Source organism: Papaver somniferum, chromosome 11 (assembly GCF_003573695.1).
Source record: "Papaver somniferum cultivar HN1 chromosome 11, ASM357369v1, whole genome shotgun sequence".
Lineage (NCBI taxonomy): Eukaryota > Viridiplantae > Streptophyta > Magnoliopsida > Ranunculales > Papaveraceae > Papaver > Papaver somniferum.
This window is the reverse complement of record NC_039368.1, coordinates 127,344,179-127,364,071: the sequence shown is the minus strand read 5'-3', so window position 1 is coordinate 127,364,071 and position 19,893 is coordinate 127,344,179. Positions and strand designations below refer to the sequence as shown.

Sequence of the window (19,893 nt, the reverse complement as noted above, 5' to 3'; positions counted from 1 at the left end):
TTTTATCACCTTAATATAAGAACACTGGTTTGCTTGCCATAGTGTAAGTCATGCAAGATTTGGACAGGCCGGCGTAAATCCAATGTTTGACTTTTAGGAGATATTCTCTAGCCGACCCGGTATTTACTACTGGAAAAGGTTTTGGATTTGGATTTGCACGGGCGGTAACTTAACGCAGAGACACACATTGATTGTGCACCCTACCATCCACAGAATAGGCGTGCCACGAAAAACAAAATAAGTGTTTATTGCGTTGGGTGGAAATGAAAGCTGAGTCAGAAGGGGGTGGTGGGACCCAATCAATGATGATGAAGATGGGGTTCGTTCTTCTGAATATTTTCCATTATTATTTTGTTTCTTCTTTCATCTCTCTCCCTCTGTTATCTTTCCTGAGTAAACAAAAACTAAAGAACCCCACTGGTCTGGTCCGGTCCGGTCCGGTCCGGTCTCTTGTATTTTGTAACAGTAGTTCCTTCTACTTGAACCAAACTAGTCTTCTTCTTCATCTACTACCTCCATCCATTCCCCACCTCTTTTCAATTTGTCTCTTTTTAGTCTTTTCCTTTCCCACTTCACATAAATCCCTCCCTCCCTATCAACTCCATTCACATTACTATCCCTTTCCCACTCCTTTTGGGGCCTCTTCTACTCCTCCTTCTGAAGAAGAGGAGGTCTAAATCTTGAATGGGGGTTTCTGTTTTTCTTGCAGAAGCAGAACCAGGTGAGTGAAACAAACCCATTTCTTAGATCATTTTTTTCTTTTCATTTGGAATATTCCTTGAATCTTTCTTTGGGTTTAATCTAACTTGTTTCTTTTCTTTTTTTTGAAACCCAGGTTGAGTTTTTTTTTTTTTGGTTTCACAGTCATGGAGACTATGTCTGCCTCATCTTATGGTCTAAATGGACCACCTAAATCATCTCATTATGATGAGATTTGTATGCAACAGTCTTTAATCTTCTCTGATAGTCTCAAGGTAAGAGGAATTTTTTTTTTAAATTGAAGTGCTAGAGGTGTTTGTTGAATTGTCTCAATGGGGTTTTAGCCTTTTAGGGATTGTTTTTTTTTTTTTTATTAGTTTGTGTGATTTTGGGGTTTTGTAGGAACTGAAGAATTTGAGATCACAGTTGTATTCAGCTGCGGAGTATTTTGAGTTGTCTTATAACAATGATGACCAGAAAGAAATGTAGGTGCCACTAATTTCTATGCTTCTTTTTCAATTTCAATTGGGGTTTCTAGGGTTTAATGGAGATTCTTTTCTGATGATTTCTCTTTTGTTTTCTCCTTTTGATTTGGTTTAGAGTGGTGGATACTTTGAGAGATTATGCGGTTAGAGCGTTGGTGAATACGGTGGATCATTTGGGTTCTGTGACTTGTAAGGTTACTGATATGATGGATGAAAGGGTAAATGTTGTCTCAGGAGCAGAGCTTAGGGTCACTTGCATCGAACAGGTAATTTCTGGGTTGCTCTTACTTTTTAGAAGCTTTGGATTTACTTCCTGCTTATGGTTTATCGAACATAGATTTAAAACAGAGATTCCCCTTACAAGCAATTGATTGACAATAGGAAGCACTAGGTAATGTCGGTCTTGCAAGTGTGGTCTATATGCTTGCTTTCTATTGAACAAAGGTATATGTTAAAATCTCAACATGTAGAAAACCAAAACCTGGCAATGTTCTGATCCATAAGTGTGACTAATGTTAATTATTGAAGCAAATATCAAAATTAAGCAAAGCTTGTGACACAACTTTAGTCCAGCCTAGTTAGAAGAAGCATAATGCGTTCATGGAGTAACTGGTATCTCAGTATCAAAAAAAAGGAGTAACTGGTATCTCAGCGCCCAAAACGAAAGGAGTAACTGGTATCTTGTGGAAACTGAAAACTAAAACTAGAAATAGAATATGTAATCTAGGTAATTGAGGGAAACCGGCATCTTGGAATCTGGCATACCTGAGAAATGTCCTGTGTCAATATAAGCTGATGTTGAAACTAAGAAAAGCTTGTGTGATAACGTTTGTCCAGCCTAGCTAGAAGAAGCAATGATGTATTAATGGAGTGAGAGGTATCTCATGGAAAATAAAACTAGAAATACAGAAGCGTTAAGTTGTTTGTTCCATGTTAAGCCGTGGTCCTAGGTATTTTGAGGGAAACTATGGTTTTGGAGTCTGGCATACTTGAGAAATGCTCTGTGCTAAACTTTTATCCTTTTACATGAAGAAGCTAGTCTCCTTTTGTCAATCTTGTGCACTTGTTTAAGGTTATTAACCCTAAGATAAGTTGTTGAACATTTCAAGTCACTTGACTTATCTTTTCTTTGTTCTTGGGCGGTTGTTTTCAGAGATTAAAGACATGCCAAAGCTATATTGACCATGAGGGCCTTTCACAACAATCTCTGTCAATAGCTACTCCAAAGCACCACAAGCGGTACATCTTGCCTGGCAAGTATATTTATCCCTGTTCTGCTTTTAACCTTCTCCCGAACCATTTTATTACTACTTTGTAACCTTTACGTCTTTTATACTTCTACTCTGTTTTTGAGGCGTGTACCTAAAGCTTTCGAATCTGTTATGCAGTTGGGGAGACAATGCGTGCTTGTGGCCCTACTATATCTGCACACCAATGGTGCAGCCTAGATGATGAAGACCAATGGCATCAATTCAAGAATGGTACTTAATATTTTTACTTGTTTCCTCTTTTTATTGATCTATTTCGTAGCATTTCTTAATATGTGACATATTGGTCAGTTCACTATATCAGTCTCATCTGATCATTTGATAAAATTGATTTTTCTCTTAAAGCTGTTCGGTCAACCATAATTGACACCTCAACACCTTCAGTAAGGTAATTATCAATTTTCTCTTGTCATTGCTAAAAAATTAAAATATCATTGTTGGTCATGATTGTAGGGAGTCTTAATATTCTCAATTTGATCTCATATACAGAAAAGAGCGTTCTCGTTCAGCTTCTCCACAGCGTCCCAGTCAACATGAATCCCCACAGCGTCCCAGTCGACATGAATCCCCACACCGTCCCAGTCGACCTGAATCCCCACACCGTCCCAGCCGGTCCGTAACTCCACAGCGTTCCAGCCGATCAGGGACTCCACAGCGTTCTAGCCGGTCAGGGACTCAACAGAGCTCCAGCCGATCAGGGACTCCACAGCGTTCCAGCCGATCTAGTACTCCTCAACGTTCAGCCCGGCCTGGAATCGGAGTCTTTTGCTTCACAGGTGCTAATTTTGTTGTTTTCAATCGTTGTCATTTCTTGGTTCCAGAGGTATCATAATTGTGTACTGATGATGCTTATTTTATATACAGAACAATCCATCTCAGAGAAAAGAACCATATCACCAGGCCGTCCAAGGTATCCACTTGCACGATCTGGATCTCTTCAAAGTAGGACAACAACTCCTATCTCAAGTAGATCGACAACTCCAGTCCCTAATAGACCAACCACTCCAAGCGATCCAATTACAAAACATCGGGTAAGTACAGAAATTGAAATTCTTTAAAGTTCATACATTTTGCTAGTGCAAGTAAGTAGTAATTGCATTCTGGGTAAGGATCAAATTACGCTAGTTGTGGTCCTAAACTTGATGCAAAAGATTTACTGTAATATGTGCTACAAATTACTGTGAAAGTTCACCATCAGATTTCTTACCCTTCCATTCTTGGTTCCTGCAGAGCTCTTTCGATTCTTGGAAATCAGCTTCTATGCGTGTCAGTTCTGAAAGGAACATTCCAAAAGAGGTAGAGCGAGCCCCTAGCAGAAGTAAACGCCTCCTCAAAGCATTGCTTAGCAGACGTAAGTCAGCAAAAGACGAAGCACTTTATACTTTCTTAGATGAATACTAAAAGAAACAATGATGAAATACTTCGAGCCTGCCAGAACCAGTTTGCCTTCTGAAATGATTAGATCTCCTGATTTCCTTCTTAGTTTGTTTATAACTTTATAGTTTATACTTCTGTTGAAGTTCATATCATCGAAGTCTGTAAATGACTATAGTTGAGTATCAATGAAGCAGTGGTTCTCTTTAATCCCTACTTTTCTACACCTGATTATGTAATTGTCTCCTCTGGTGTTTTCTGGAAAGATTGTTTATATTGGTTTCACAAAATGCTCCAGAGATGAGTTTCTGGAGAAACTCTCGACAAAACTGTTCTGACATACTAGAGAAACTGATGCAATACAATTGAGAAACTCAAGAAGCACTAATGATGTTAAGCAATTTGAGCAAATCTTATACAAATTTCTTAACTGGCACAAATATGAGAAAGTTACTGCTAGAAAATTACGTAGTTCACAAACATGAGTCCTGAAAAATCAGCTTTGCAGCTTTGAAGGGAAAAATCGACAGTTTTACATCACTATTATCACAACTGCATTCCTGGCCCAAATTCTTCGATAGTTTTTGTTGCAAGTGTAAGAACGTCAACAAATGAACTGTATGATGCTCGCAGAAACCTTGCTTCGACTGCCTCAAAATGTCTGAAAAAAAGAAAGAGGATTTATCTTAATGAGATACAAGACTAAGCAGATCACCCACGATGTTGGTAAATAATTTCAGATAGGCTACAAAATCAGTTTCTCGAATCTTCTCTATGTTCTCAGCATGTTAGAAATGTGTCCACATAATTTTACACTCCAAGTACAGCTTACAATGAAAACCAGGTGATAACATTAAAAACATAGCAATAACAATGTCAAGTCTAATTTAACAGCTGAAAGCATGACATGGATGTGATGCAGAAGATAATACTCACACTGAAAGTTTTCCATCATTCACAGTCATCAACCTTCTCACTTTGTCAGGTTGCAACTGTGACATCACATACAAGGGATTCAGTTTGATGTATAAAATTGTTAATCGAGATAATAAGGATCAGACAGGTTGAGCATATTCAATTCAATAAGTAATAAAAACTGGGGAATTACAAGTATAGTGAAGCATTACCTCGGCATCAACAGCTATTGCTGCACATACTATGGAAGCATTCTCATCAGACCCATAATTCACTTCCAAATCACTGCAGACAATATAAAAAGGATACGATAAGATGGCATTAACCTAAGCTAGAGATTGCAGTTCAGCATAGAAGCAGTGATAAGAAACAGCCCAAACACACTGAGTATTATGACAATAATTTCCCGAATCTCTCGATGACATAACACGGGATTGAAAGCCTGAAAACTCTTGTAAATTACCTATTTATTAGCAAGAATTCAAATCTTCTTGCATAAACCAAAAAATAGGTATTTATTAGCAAGAATATTGGGAAAGAAGGGTGGTGAAATATCAAGATCACTTCATAAATGTAAATTACCACCTATGCATGTATCTTCATCAACACAATGTCATCATCCAATGAAAAAATGGTGGTATTATTGAAATGTTCAGAAGAAAAGAGCTTCCAAGCAGAATTCGGTTTAAGGTTTGGTGAATCAGAGGCATCAGGTCCTTCTGGTGAGTCAGCTAGGAGAAGTGGAGATCTTAAGGATGTTAGGTTAGCTAGTTTCTTCACATCAGTTTGTAATCTTTATTTGACTTAGAGCAAGGCAGCCAATGGAGTTACAATTGCTGTTGCCGATACCATAAGGAATGTCATAGAAGACACCTGCATAGAAGATGGCATTCCGTTGCCAAATGTCCGCCGGGTGGTTTTCAAAAAGGTCATTCAATAATGTGAAAAGTATTATGAACAACAAAATCGGCCTGCGTAATATGCCAAGGGCAATGAACCATTACTCTTAGATATTCTATTCCCAGCAAATTATCTAAATCTCAGGAGAGTTGATGTGCCTGCAAGTTGGTTGAAAGCAAGACTCGAGAAGAGATCCTCATTGCCTTGAACATTAAAAGCAATTTGGACACAGGACACAAGGCTCATATGCAAAGAACACTAACCAGATCGTTGGGCTGTGTTTTCAAGAGCGGATATAGGATAACTGGTCATCGATTTTACCACCATTATCTACATGGAGTTCTACTGATGTTAGTTGGCCAATACACTAAAGAAACCTAGAATTTGCAGAACCATATGCATCAAAGTAATTATTGGCGGGCACTTAACATCAACAACATAATGATTGCGACTTAAGAACAGATTTAGGTTGAAGCCGTTACCATTGCATTAAGCTCAGCTTAGTTTTCATGTAATATGAGAATCGGAAGATTTTCCGATTCACTGAATTGTTAAGGGTTTCAAAATCAATAACCCCCAGAGCTAAACTCAACAACAATTGTAAAAGAATATGAAGCAGTAACCTTCTCAAATCAATTTACTAAATTAGGTAAAACCCATCACGAATTGATAATAATCAAGCTCAAATTTGATGGAAATCAAAATCAATTAAGAACCCATCATTCAAAATCAGTAGAAGAGAGTTAGAGACTGACCAGCTGAACTGCCATGGAGAAGGAAGAGTTTGTTCATCGGCTGTAGCCGCAACAGCATAGATAGATGCAGACATCTCTCAAAACAAAACCAGAAAGAAGAAGGAGAAGAAGAGTGAGACCGTGAGGATAACTGGCAGAGATTGTCAGGGGGTTTACTAGGGTTTTAGGGATTTGGTATACAGGGGAAGAACTTTTCACTGTTAAAGAAGAAATTTTGGAGAAGGAGGTTTCGGAGAGTGGCTTCTTTTTTCGGAACGACTTTCTTCACCTTTGGTCCATGGATTTGTATAGAGCGTTTGGATACCAAGAGCAGAAGCAGAAACATTCTGCTTCACAAAAAGTTAATCTTTTGGCCTATTGAAGTTAGGATTGCACATGGGTTGAATTGGATCGGGTTTGGCCTCGCCCATCACCCAACCCACTGATGGTGGGTAACAAAAATTGTCACCCGCAACCAACCCAACATTACAATGGGTCGGTTTTCACCCGACCCACATTACAGTGGATTGGATCGGGTGGGTGGTGGATTACCCGCCATAAAATACAATGAACATTACATTACAGTTACAGACTTATTCTCTTTGCAGTTTCTACTTCATATACTACGGCTTCAGTTGATGGTAATATAGTGTTACAGCTTGCTGCGAGGAAGAAACAAAATTGAAATAAGAATTAAGAACCCAGTCGAAATAATCCAACCCAAAATCAATCTTAGGAAACAAAACCCTAATTAGTAATTACAATGATTCCTAGTCTCACCTTCGGTTGTTGGTTTGCTACTATACTTGTGACGATGTTGATTGATGGCTGCTGGTGATGTTGTGATTTGATTTACAAAGCGAAGAGAAAGTGAAAAAAAAAAAGAAACTGAGTCTGAGAGGGAGAGAAGAGGCTGCCGGTGAAGGGAACTGAAGAGAAGTTAGTGATGATTAGGGTTAGGGCATTATATATCATTACTTCAGCGGTTATGGTTCATCTAGGATAGGTAATCTAAGGGTTTTAGAATTAATTTAGACATATTTAGGAGGGTGGGTGGGCTGGGTCGGGTGAGGGAAGCTGTCACCCACATTCGACCCACCATACGATGGGTTTTGATGCTGTGACCCATAATCGACCCGCTCCTAGATGGGTTGGGTCGGATACGGGTAATTTCAGACGGATGTGGGTTGGATTGGTGGGTTGAGTCGGTTTTGTGCAACCCTAATTGAAGTCATTCAATAATTGTTTACCTAAACTAACTTCTGGTTTTTTTTGTTTACAGAAGTAAAAAAAAAACAACTTTTATTTGTGTATCCAAACAACCAAGTAAAGTTCGAAGGATTTTGACTTTTTAACTTTTTCAGGGTGTTTGGATACTAGAAGCAGAAAGAAGAAATCAATCATAAAAGTCAGAAGCAAAGAAAAAGGTTTGCTTCCCAAAAAGTGAACTTTTTTGCTTCTAGATACCAATCTCTGATTTCGTTGCTAACCTAACTTCTCAAAAAACTGATTTCGTTGCTAACCTAACTTCTCATAAAAAAAAAAATCCTCTCTTTTGAGAGTGTGTTGAAACACATGTAGAGATTTTTGACCTTTGGATTGCCCGATTGAATTATTTATAATATTTTTTTATTTTATTTTTTACCTGAAAGTTCACTTATATCATCTAATCTATAACTCCATTTTTTTTATTAATGGATCGAATAAGACTTTATATTCATGTTAAAAAATCGTTTACATCAAAGAATTTCCTGGTTTCGGAACCAAGAAACATAACCCCTCTCTGTGAATGTGGGATATCTAAATGAAAGAAAATGAAAAGTTTCGCAACAACTGCCAGTACCACATAAATATAACTTAGTGTTGCTTATGTCTTTACGACTCACGAGTATCGAAGATCCTTCTATGTTTCAGGACTTTTCACTGTTATAAAGAAAAGGAATTTGGAAAGTGGCCTCTTGTTATTATTCTGAAGCATCTTTTTCACTTTTAAAATTTAGATTTTGACTTTTTAACTTTTTGATAGATTTTTTTTTTTTTTTTTTCGAAATAGTAGTTACTTTTATTAATAAGGGTTTTCTTTGGGGTACCGAATACCTATCGAACCATTCATTACAATTACATTAAGGAAGGATGGGCATATGTTATCCTTTAGCTAAAGCCAAACGACAATCTTTTCATAGCTTCAGTAGGTTGGTAAATGGTCGGTTATCAGTCAAGCAAAACTATTTTCAATTTCTCTACTTCACAAATATAGATTAGAGTATAATAGTAAGAACAAGTTTGTTCCTCAGGGTGATATGAGTTGTCAAATTTTTTTGATTACTTAAGTAAAAAACGGGGTTTTGGTTGTGATTATAACTACATTATACTAAATCAAATAAAATAATATGAATATCAGAGATAAAGAATACTAGTTAGAGGTTTCATCTTCCATCTTCCAACATGTTATCAACTAAATCGTACTCAACATTCATTCTCTCTCAATATGAACCCTAAAGCATCCTTTCGCAGGCTCACTCTGGCAGAACTCCTATTATCATTAAAGGCGCAAGAGCCGCTCTTTTAATCCTTTTTACTAAATAATTTGACACAAGAGCCACTCAATTTTAACCCAATGAAAGCAATGGTTTTTGTGATTGAGGTTATTTTAAGCAATCTGGCGCAAGAGCTACACGGATAACATAAGGCACGCTTCTACACATAGTTGTATGGCAACATCCCGTCGTTAACAATTATGTATACTACTTGTAACCAGTATATTTCGGTAATTCCGGATCTCTGTTAGAGCATTGCTCGGTCGAACTCGCATGCATTTCTATCTCAAGCATGTTTGTCAATGTTAGTGATCAAAACTATAAGTCTTGATTTCTAGTCTACTTATAACTAAGTCTCGGACTAGGATAGAAAGTGTAGTTGAGCTCAAGAACTCCATGACGATCATCATACAAGACGAAGAACTACTCAAGGAACTGGTGGAACTTCATAGACTAAAAGGTATGTGGAGACTTGAACTTACATATCACTCAAAAGTCTATCTACTATATCTCTTATCTTGAGACAAAAGTCGTTTTGCTATATAGACTATGATTATACACATTTGCTATTTCGAGCCGAGTTTATCTCGCTTATCTATTCTCGAAATATGTGTTGGTAAGCTTTCGATTTGGCCAAGTTCATCTTTACTAGTGACGAAAGTCATGTTAAGTTTCAATCACTTGAAAATGGCTTTGACGAAAAATGGTTTGTGAATAACAATCATATAACGTCCTCTAAGAATGTTTCAATGACTGAAATGAGAGTTTAGATTATATAACCATAGTTGGATATAAACATTTTGAGGTAACTCATACATGTATAAGTCCTTGTTCCTTGAACCAAAGTATGCGTACTTTGTTGATCAGGAAAATCGGAACTAGAGTCCCGTACCCAGTCCGCGTACTGTCGGAGGTTCTCATCCCAAGAATTTCTGCTGGAGTTTGTGAATTGAAAACAAACTTATTCCGGGTACTTAAGTCCTCGTACTTAAGTTGGTTATTTTCTAAAAACGGTTATTCATGAACTTAAACTTATATAAACTAAGGAATGCAAGTTTGCAAACCGTGGCTATAAAGTTCATGAATTGATTCGAGTGAATCAAACCGTTTTTGTTTCAATTGTGTCTATTATAAAGATATAAGCAATTGAACAACTCTCTAACTAGTTCATTTGAGTCATTTGAACTGGTTTTGGTAAAGAAGAATATGGTTGATATGAAAGTGCTCATATGGCTAACCATTTGGTTAACTACTGTTGAACCAACTAGATGTACATGTTTGGGTACGGTTACACGAACCTAGATAAACGTGCATTTCATTTATGTGTAACAAGCTAAGTTTCGATCTAACGGTTGAAAGATATTAGCTTGAATCTAATCAGGTTTTCATCTAACAGTGAATATTGAATACTTTGTTACTAAGCTAACATTGATTGCAAACCCTGATTTGAAAGACTATACAAGGGAGAACTCTAGCAACTGGGAAACCTAATCCCCACACCTCCTGTGTGATACTAGTCGTATTAGCTAGAGTAGATTCTCCTTTAACCTTAGATTTCTATCGATACCCTTTAGGTTAACGACTTGAAGACTTCATTGGGATTGTGAAGCCAGACTGATACTACTTTTCTTGTAGTTGTGTGATCTGATTTGTTGTTTCTATCGTACTAAGTACAATCGTAAGATTGGATTGAGATTGATTTCTCCGATAGGAAAGATACAAAAGTAATCACAAACACATTTGTCTCAACGTTTGTGATTCCACAATAACTTGTTTCGCTAGTCGATTAAGTTTATTGTGAGGTGATTGATAATATTAGGTTGTTCTTCGGGAATATAAGTCCTGATTATCAATTGGTTCCTGTTCACCTTGATTTATCAAAGACGGAACAAAAAATCGTAGGTATTTCTATGGGAGACAAATTTATCTATTACCGCAGACTTTTTTGTGTGATACAGATTTGTTTATTAAAGTCTTCGACTTTGGGTAGTAGCAACTCTTAATTGTGGGTGAGATCAGCTAAGGGAATCAAGTGCATAGTATCCTACTGGGATCAAAGACGTAAGGATCGCAACTGTACCTTGGATCAGTGTGATATTGATTGGGGTTCAACTACAGTCCAGACCGAAGTTAGTTTGTAGTAGGCTAGTGTCTGTAGCGGCTTAATATAATGTGTCTTCAATCTGGACTAGGTCCCGGAGTTTTTATGCATTTGCGGTTTCCTCGTTAACAAAACTTCTATTGTCTGTGTTATTTATTTTTCGCATTATATTTTGTTATATAATTGAAATATCACAGGTTGTGCGTTGTATCGATCAATTGGTAAATCCAACCTTTGGTTGTTGATTGAAATTGATTGATCCTTGAACATTGGTCTTTGGTACCGTCCAAGTGATTTATCTTGTATTCAATTAGACTCGCGGATTTCTATTTGCTTGAGTAAGTATTGAATCGAGAAAGAGAGATATCTCTTTGATATACTTTTATTAAGATTGAGTCTGATTGTCTAGTTGATTCTCTTAAAAGTATATTGGATTTAGTCATTACAGATTGCTAATCGAAACATTTGGCGTGGTTGTTAGACCCCCGCTTTTTCAATCTCAAACCCTAGTTTAGTTATAGGTATCAAAGCATGCTCATCTAATTCGCGACTTGAACAAACAAACAATTAATCAATCAATCAATCATACAAATGTTATTAATCATAGAAGTTATAACTTGAGCGATATTAAGAGATTATGAATGAATGAACATGAATACTTCGATTGATAAACACGTCTTCATATTTAGGACTACATCTCTAACCAATAAGAAAGGTTTAGTTATCATGGATGTCTCAAAATCCATGAAAAATATAAATGAAAGCAATTAAAGCAAACCCTAGAAATCGTGATGATCGGTCGCAACTCCAAGCCCAAGCTCCTTATTCTCCTTCTCTGTGTGTAAAAAGTATATCCTCTTTGAGTCTTGAGGGTCTTCTTATATAGCTTCCACAAAATGTAGTTATTAGAAGCCATCTGAGACCAAGTTTCCTTGATTTATAAGTTGAAACGCGTCAAAATATTGTCCCAAAACTTGCTTGTGTCGACATATATAGTCAATTGAACTGTGCCGACTTTAGGTACTTAAAACCCAAATTTCTGCCTGGAAAAGTGCAACTTCCGGCATGGTCGATGATCTAGTGAGCCAATACAATTTTGAACCAATATATACAGAAGAACTGTCCGACACAGTGTTACTCCCGGCATGGTTGGTAAATGTGTCGGCATGGTTGTGCTGCAGATTGTTTTCCCATTACTTCGGTTGTGTAGCACCCCCAAAGCTAGCAGCTGACTAATCTAAGAGATTAACTAAATAAAGAGGCACTAAGAATCTAAATCATTTACTTAAACATTCAATTAAGAAATCTGCTACAAAACTTAACCCGAAAACTATCCCCACTTTGAAATATATATACAAGAAAATCTCTCAAATGATACATATTCAATAATGAGTTGATTTACAAATAGAATACAAACACAAAATAACATAGCGGAAGCTAACTAATTAAAGTAACTAATTCTTCGAAGCTTTCATCGTCACATGCACATCTTGATCTGTATCTGAAACTCAAAGTGGGAATGGGTGAGCACATCATCCCTAAAAGGGGTGCCCCGTAGGAATAACAACTAGCTTTCAAGTAATCATTAATATGATTCGAAAACAATGCAGGTTTTATCGAAAGTTGATAATACACGGAAAGACAGTAAAACACAAAGTATAAACTTCTTCAAAGACATCCATAAGGGAAGAATAATATTGCGGTGTATCGCCCTAGCCGTGTAATATTGCGGTGTATCGCCCTAGCCATAGAATACTGGTTTATAAAGGAAGAATAATATTGCGGCGTATCGCCCTAGCCGTGTAATATTGCGGTGTATCGCCCTATCCATAGAATACTGATATTGTGTCGGCACACATCTCATACCACATAGAGAACTCAAGGATATGCAGGAATTTCACCACACCAAGATTGATTTGTAAAACAATAATGAATACAAGAGAGTTCGTTATCGATTCCCACCTCTTTTGATGACAAGCCTCGCCTACATCGAGATCCACGATCCACTAATTCATCCTTGAATCGATCGTTGTTAATAGAGACTAACTGTTAATCACACAAAAAGTCTAAGAAACTAGCCAAACTGGCTCACACAAGAATCATACAATTCTATCTAATGGTTCTAGGCCCATTTATGACTTTACACCTTCTCATTCTTTATCTTTAACACTACTAAGAGTTTACTATTCCAATTAGGTTGATTTCATAGTCCACTAGCAACGTTTTATAATTATCTACAACTTTGTAGAAGGAAGAGAAAGCTAATTCAGACCATAAGGGTCCAATACAATGTTAAATTGGTCTGATACAAAGATTAGATGTTATAGTACAAAATGGCGTGAAGATTGTGAGGTCGCTGTAAATGTCTTGGATGTAACTAATCGAGGGAGATGGATAGAAGAGTGAAAATTTGTTTTCAGTGAAATACGGTAGGGATGTTGTTACAAAATGGTTTCTTGATTGATTTTTGAATGTCAATTTTTTGTTTCTTGTTTCTTCAGTTATACTTCATCTCAAGGTGGTGATACAATCCATCATTGCAGTTGCTATCGAGGAATTGTGGTTCAGTGCCAATTAATTGACTTAATTGGGAGACCAATTCTAATGCACTGTTTCGCAAGCTAATTTTTGGCAGGAACTTTCAACGCTGGAATAGAAAGCACAATCCAGGGTTCCATGAATGGAAGGTTGATGAGGAAAAACTCACTATGGCTGTAAACGCTAAAATTTATAGTTATACTTACACAGATGCTACTTACTGGTTTTTCGATTATGTGCCATCGAAAAAACCGGAGAACCTAAACTTATCTACTGATTTTATTGGTAAAATTTGTTAAAGAAAAATTATTCTGTTAGAGTGTTTATAAGTGGGTTTGGAGATATTAGGACCGGAAATCAATGTCGTTGATGTCGTCGACCTTTTTTACCGGCTATAGCCCTGTTGCAATAAATGATCCAATCCAGTAACGTGAAAACAAAATTTTAATATATAAATTGATTGAACAAAAATTTTATCTAGTAGTGTTGAAATTAAGAATATTTTTTTTGATGCTTTAGTTGCTCAAGTAGTAGTGGAAGCTAGGTTAAAGCTATATGTCTGATATTCAAAACAACTACTACTAGTAATCTTTTTAAATTTTATTTGGTTAAGTATGACGAACTACTACTAATAATCGGATCCAAACTTCTTGGGAAACGTCGTATATTTGGGTCCCATCGGCGCATATAAGATTTTAGTATTCAAAATTAATGTTATGATCATTGATAATAAACAAAGCTGAGTGATAGACACATTTTTGTGTCTAAATTGTCCTCATTTTTTTCTATGTTGGTACTCAGTTTTGTACTTATTTTGGTGTTTTGTGTGTTTGTAGGTATTTTTGGAAAATAAACGTTTTTGAAAGAATCGGCTCGAAAAACTGCTAAAGGCACCCCGGGAGGACATTCTCTAAGCGGACCTCAGATTTGGCTAAGGAGAACACGTGCTTATGTGCAACCCAAATTTGTTCTCAGCACCCAAATTACTATCGGCACCCCAACAGAAGGATAAGAGGCACCCTTCATCTTCAACATTCAAAAAGAATATTTGCGGGAAATTTGGTTCCACCGGTAAAGGATTTATTATCTTTAAGATAAAAATATCTTCTTGCCTTATAAACAGGAAGAATTTGAAGAAAAAGGAAGTTATCTTGTATTAAACAAGAGAGATATCCTTGGAAGATTTTATCTTGGATTTTATTCTGTGAATTAAAGAAGATATGAGTTTAGTAAAGAAATATGGAGAATAAAGAGAAGGAAAAATATATTCCTGAAGATATTTTTAATTAAAAAGAAGAAGATTTTGGAGTTACGGAAGAATATATTTGAGTAATGTGTATTTGTGTGTATAAATAGAGAGCTAGAGAGCACATTTGAAGGGGAGAGTTGGGGAGAGAAAATAAAATCATTGCGTTAATAATTTTCTCCCATTTTCATTATTTGTAAACACTTTGAGCAATGAAATTATATTTTGAGCGTGTTTCCAACCTAATGAGCTAAACCCAACATTGGGATGACGGAGGAAGCTGGATTTCATCAATGTGGTAATTTGATTAATTCTTTTATTTACTTTTCACACCGATTTTAAATGATTTATGATTTCTATTAATCAATTGTCATCTTGTTAGATAGTGTATGCTTAGTCTTAGGTGCTTTAGATACACTATGCTTGTAATTTACAATTTATGTTTTACGAAATCTATCCTTGGCAAAATATTAGAGTTGATATTTCTTTTGTTGGAGCGATAAATGTCTAGGATTAATTTTTGAACCACTTGAATATGAAAGCAATGAAATCCTGAGTCCCAGTGAATTCTTCATCCCGTGACATATTTTATATATAATTTCTTCTTTTTAGTATTTTTATATTTAAGCCTAGAATCAATTTCAACAAGTCCGAGTGAACGACAACTTTATTTACCACTATTCAAAATTCAAACAAATTTTGGCGCCGCCGACGCGGATTTGTTTATAGATTTGTTTTTAGGTTTTCTTTTTATTATTTTTGTTCTTTTTTATGCGTTTTGATATTTCTTATTTGCTTTCAGGTTTGGAGCTAAGCTAAAGAAAAGGTAGAAAGTGTTGAAAAGAAAGGCAAAGCCCAAAAAGGAAAGAAAAGAGAAATCCAAAAGGAGTGAAGAAGAAGATTTTGTAAATAATTTTTTTTTTTAGAAACTGTAATTAAGTTTTTTATTTCTGTAATCTTTTATTTTTGGACCTTTTTTTTCTTTTTGAACTTTATTTTTGGACATTGGACTTTATTCTATTTTTAAAAACCCCACAGAAGGGTAGTTTTAAATAAACTGTGTGCAGAGAAGGACGGCGATTAAAATATCGCCTCGGCCCCTCGGGTTCGTACATGACATAAAAGTCGTGGCCCGAGTCGGCTTCAACGGTTCATCCCCCGTCTGGAACGGGAGGTAAGAATTCTAAACACCCGCGAATCCCCTGTCAGCGGGTTTACTGGATGATTTTGTATGCATATATGTTGAGGAATCGAATACGGCTGTTTTAATTTCCTAGTAAAGGGCAAGGCGTGGCCATACAAGATAAGGGTTCGGATTTCATCACCGTTCTTTTCTTGCCCGCCTTAGGAAAACGAAACCAAACGCGAACCTAAGCCTAAAATTTTGACTAGAACGAGACCGATAGGGTAACGAGCTTAATAGGAAAGTCATTCGAAAAATATTGGTTACTCTTTTAAGCATACTTCGAAGTTCATGATGGTTTCTGTGAGTTGAATGCGTGACTGCGCCGCCTTGTAATGCGGTGAGGTCTTGGGTATCAAAGCTCCACATAGCTTCCCTCGCCTCTATTCAACTTACTTTGACTCGGATTGATTCCAGAGGGGTTTGCTTAAATTGTAACGAACTCCCTTTCGAAAGAATAAAAGCTGGTCTAGAAATAATCTAAGTGGAGCCATCATGCTTTTTGTTTGCTAGATAAAATAGGCTTGTTGTGGTCGAGTCAGCCTTCTTTGTGCTTTTTTAGAATTCCCTTGCAGTTAGGATGTCAAACTGGTATAGCCAATATAATGATTATCCGACTGAGCAGCTTGGACATTATCCTTTTTATGACCATAGTGTGAATAGTGATTGGGAACGCGAAACTTTTGAAGGTTACGGGTCATACCATGGTGAGCCCAATTACTATCCACATGCGCACAGGTCATATGAACAAAATAATCCTCCTATTTCTTTAGAAGAGTCTCTCAAGAGTTTTAATGAGTCAACACAGAAGTTATTTATGAAAGGGACTTATAATATTCCGCTTCCAGAAGAGTTCGTAGAGAAAACAACTAAGATGTCTCTAGAGGATTCCCTCAAGTAATTTACTGAAAGTACAAATAGGATTTATGGAAAGATTTTCTCAAGATAGTCTTAAATTCCAATATAGTGTTCCCAATACGACCCTTGAAAATAATGAAAGTTTTTATTCACATAATCAAGATGACGAGGTTAGAATTGGTAACATTACTTGTTTTGATGAGGTTCGACCTTTTTCATGTTATTATAATGAGGACTGTGATGAGGATAGTATTGATGAAGAATCTGAAATATATAGGCATAGTGATGAGGAATCTGTTACTCCCAATGAGCTCTTTAATGATAATATTATTTCTAGTTAAAATCCAAATAATTTTAATTATTATTCACCTATTCAAAAGGACGAGGATTTGACTAGAGATACCACCGTTTTAGACGATGTAGTATTTCCTTTTGATTACGATGCTAATAATGGTTTAGAGAAACGAGTTTCTTTTGAGAATATTGTTTTAGAGTCTAGCGATTTAGAAACATTAGTCTTAGACAAAGAAAATGAACTCGTAGAGATGAGTGAGGATGAACCAGACTTAGAAAAATCAATTTACCATTTTCAGGAATCTAATGACCTTGAAATTAGGGAAGTTGTGACTAGTCTTTCTAGAGACACTGAAAACTCTAAGTTTGGGGGTGATTATCATTATCCATGTGCTTTAACTCTTAGAAAGGTCCCTCACTTGGGACTTGATATTTGTGCCTCAACCATTATGCCAGATTACCATCATACTAGTTCTCCCGAACCTAATAACGTCCAAGAAGAAGTTCAGTTGTTAGAAACCCATCCTTTGGTTGATGTGGTTAACCCAGGTTATGATACCAATATTGACTTTGTTTTCCCACCAAAAATTTTTCAACCAATTGTGGGAACGTATAAGTTTCAGATGTGTCAATTATTAAGTTTTGAGACTAAACCTAATTACTTTAGGATATTAGGGTCGACACATTTTCTTAAGAATGACCATTATTATGGTCAACTTTGTAAGTCAAATCTGATTGACTTAGGGGATCCCCAATTATTCAGGTTGTTGTTATGTGCTTCTAAGTTCTTAGTTGAGTTTTTCCAGACTCTAATACCTGAATCGGATCTTAGCTACGAGGAAATGCAATCCATGAAAATATTTTATCTAGACCCTTTTATAGAGCCTGAACCTGAACTAGATATAGTTGTCTTAAACAAGGGTATGTTTGGTATCTTCTTGGTATGTTGCAGTTTCCTCTTCTTGTGGTTAGCACTTTTTGATCCAGAAGACGCACAGTTATTCTGGCTACTTCTATATGATTCTATGAGGTAACTAATTCCTTCTGATGTCTGGCTGAAGACTTTAAACTTAGCACTTCTTGGGAGGCAACCCAATCTCATGCAACACGGTAATATCTTTCCTTAACTCTTTTGCTTCAAATGGTAATAGTTTCTCCTTGTTCATATGCTTTTAATTTTATCTTTAAAACATTGAGGAAAATGTTATATTTAAGTTTGGGGGTATGGGAGAAACTTTTTAGTTGCAATAAATAAACTCCAGATCCTAGAAATTTATTCCTATTAAGGATTTCACTAACCAATCTAAGTGGATGGGAACATTTTGGTTGTAGGAGTTGAAGAACCAATCTGATTAGATGGAAACATCTAGAAGAGTCTATTCATAAAAGCACAGAGCTCAGGTGTTAGAAAAGAAAACATTGTAGTTTCGCCATATCCTCGTGATGGAAACATCGAAAGAATCCTGATCACTTCTTTTTTTCTTTTTACCAATACTAGGGTGAAATACAGTGACTGAGATACAAAAAAAAAAAAAAATAAATAAATAAAAAAATAAAAAATTAAGATCTGACCACCAGACCAACCAGAATAAATACAATAAAGTCGACCACTGGTACCCTTGTATTTGCCAGTGAGTTGACCTAGAGTTAGGATTATCGACCACTGGTTCCCTTGTATTTGCCAGTGTGTTGATATTAGTCCAAACCAATATCTCAGTCCATTAGGATAGGTTCATCTTGATGTGATTTTCAATTAAGTTGTAGTAAGATGATTCGTTCACTCAGACTTGTTGAAATTGTTTTTAGGATTAATAAAGGAAAAAAAACTAAAAATATACAAATTATGTCACAAGATGAAGAGACCCTGAGACGCGGGATTCCACTACTTTTCATATTGTTATGGTTCAGTCATTAACTCTAGACAATATAGCTCAAACAAAAGAAGTTGTGACTCTAGTTCTTTGCCAAAAATAGATTTCGTAAAATATTATTTGTAAGTTAAAAGCATGACGCATCTAAAGTATTTAGAACTAAGCATGCAACATCTAACAAAATAACAAATAATTAATAGAAATCATAAAGCAATTAAATCTATGCAAAAAGTCAATAAAAGAATTAATTCATTTACCACAATCCTGAAAAGTTGCTTCCTCCGTTGTGTTGTAATTTTGAAAGTGGTAGTAAAAGTTCGTTGCTCGGACTTGTAAAGATTTAAAAATAAAAATATATACACAATATTTGTCACAATGGGCGAGAGTACTGGGACTAAAGATTCGGCCATTTTTCATTTTCAAGTGGTTCAGAATTTAATTCTAGGCGATTATAGTTCAAAACAAAACAAATATTAACTCTAGTTTATTGCCAAGATAGATTTTATAAAATATTACTTGTATTTCTTAAGCATGGCATATCAAAAATCCCTAGGACTAAGCATAGTCCATCAAATGAAATCACAAGTAATTAATTTAAAATCTTATTTCAATTAAAATTGGTGCAAAAAGTAAATAAAGAATTAATTTAAATTACCACATGGATGAAACACGGCCTCCTCCGTCGTCCCAGTGTTGGGTTTAGCTCATCATGTTGGAAAACCTCTCAAAGAATTTCATTGATGCTCAAAAGTGTTTTACAATGAAGAGAAAGATAAATAAATAGTATTAAACAGGATTCTGCGACCCACAAAAGGCGTCCAAAATAACGACAAAGAAGAGGTGCTATTGTTACTGAATCTCTAAGACCCACACCTACGACCCACGTCTGT

At 36.1% G+C, this 19,893-nt stretch overlaps 2 protein-coding genes across 2 annotated transcripts; one reads left to right on the top strand and one right to left on the bottom strand.

The window, feature by feature from the left end:
• Positions 1–398: 398 nt before the first annotated feature.
• Positions 399–4,036, top strand: LOC113323448 (protein ABIL3-like). The gene is made up of 10 exons (XM_026571766.1): positions 399–721; positions 836–974; positions 1,102–1,184; positions 1,300–1,450; positions 2,338–2,437; positions 2,573–2,665; positions 2,798–2,840; positions 2,942–3,228; positions 3,317–3,483; positions 3,683–4,036. The coding sequence occupies exons 2-10, from the start codon at positions 867–869 to the stop codon at positions 3,851–3,853; spliced, it is 1,203 nt and encodes a 400-aa protein (XP_026427551.1). The 5' UTR covers positions 399–721; positions 836–866; the 3' UTR covers positions 3,854–4,036.
• A 125-nt stretch (positions 4,037–4,161) lies between these two features.
• On the bottom strand, positions 4,162–6,700 carry LOC113323449. The gene is made up of 4 exons (XM_026571767.1): positions 6,397–6,700; positions 4,954–5,026; positions 4,763–4,818; positions 4,162–4,487 (listed from the first exon to the last, which is right to left on the bottom strand). The coding sequence occupies exons 1-4, from the start codon at positions 6,468–6,470 to the stop codon at positions 4,373–4,375; spliced, it is 318 nt and encodes a 105-aa protein (XP_026427552.1). The 5' UTR covers positions 6,471–6,700; the 3' UTR covers positions 4,162–4,372.
• Positions 6,701–19,893: the final 13,193 nt, after the last annotated feature.

Excerpts from the sequence above, each read along its gene's own strand:
- LOC113323449 (XM_026571767.1), bottom strand. The coding sequence starts at position 6,470 with ATGTCTGCATCTATCTATGCTGTTGCGGCTACAGCCGATGAACAAACT. Across the intron at positions 5,027-6,396 it reads TCTCCATGGCAGTTCAGCTG|TGATTTGGAAGTGAATTATG; the intron begins GTCAGTCTCTAA and ends TATTGTCTGCAG. Across the intron at positions 4,819-4,953 it reads CAATAGCTGTTGATGCCGAG|TTGCAACCTGACAAAGTGAG; the intron begins GTAATGCTTCAC and ends GTGATGTCACAG.
- LOC113323448 (XM_026571766.1), top strand. The coding sequence starts at position 867 with ATGGAGACTATGTCTGCCTCATCTTATGGTCTAAATGGACCACCTAAA. Across the intron at positions 1,451-2,337 it reads GGGTCACTTGCATCGAACAG|AGATTAAAGACATGCCAAAG; the intron begins GTAATTTCTGGG and ends GGTTGTTTTCAG. Across the intron at positions 2,438-2,572 it reads CAAGCGGTACATCTTGCCTG|TTGGGGAGACAATGCGTGCT; the intron begins GCAAGTATATTT and ends TCTGTTATGCAG.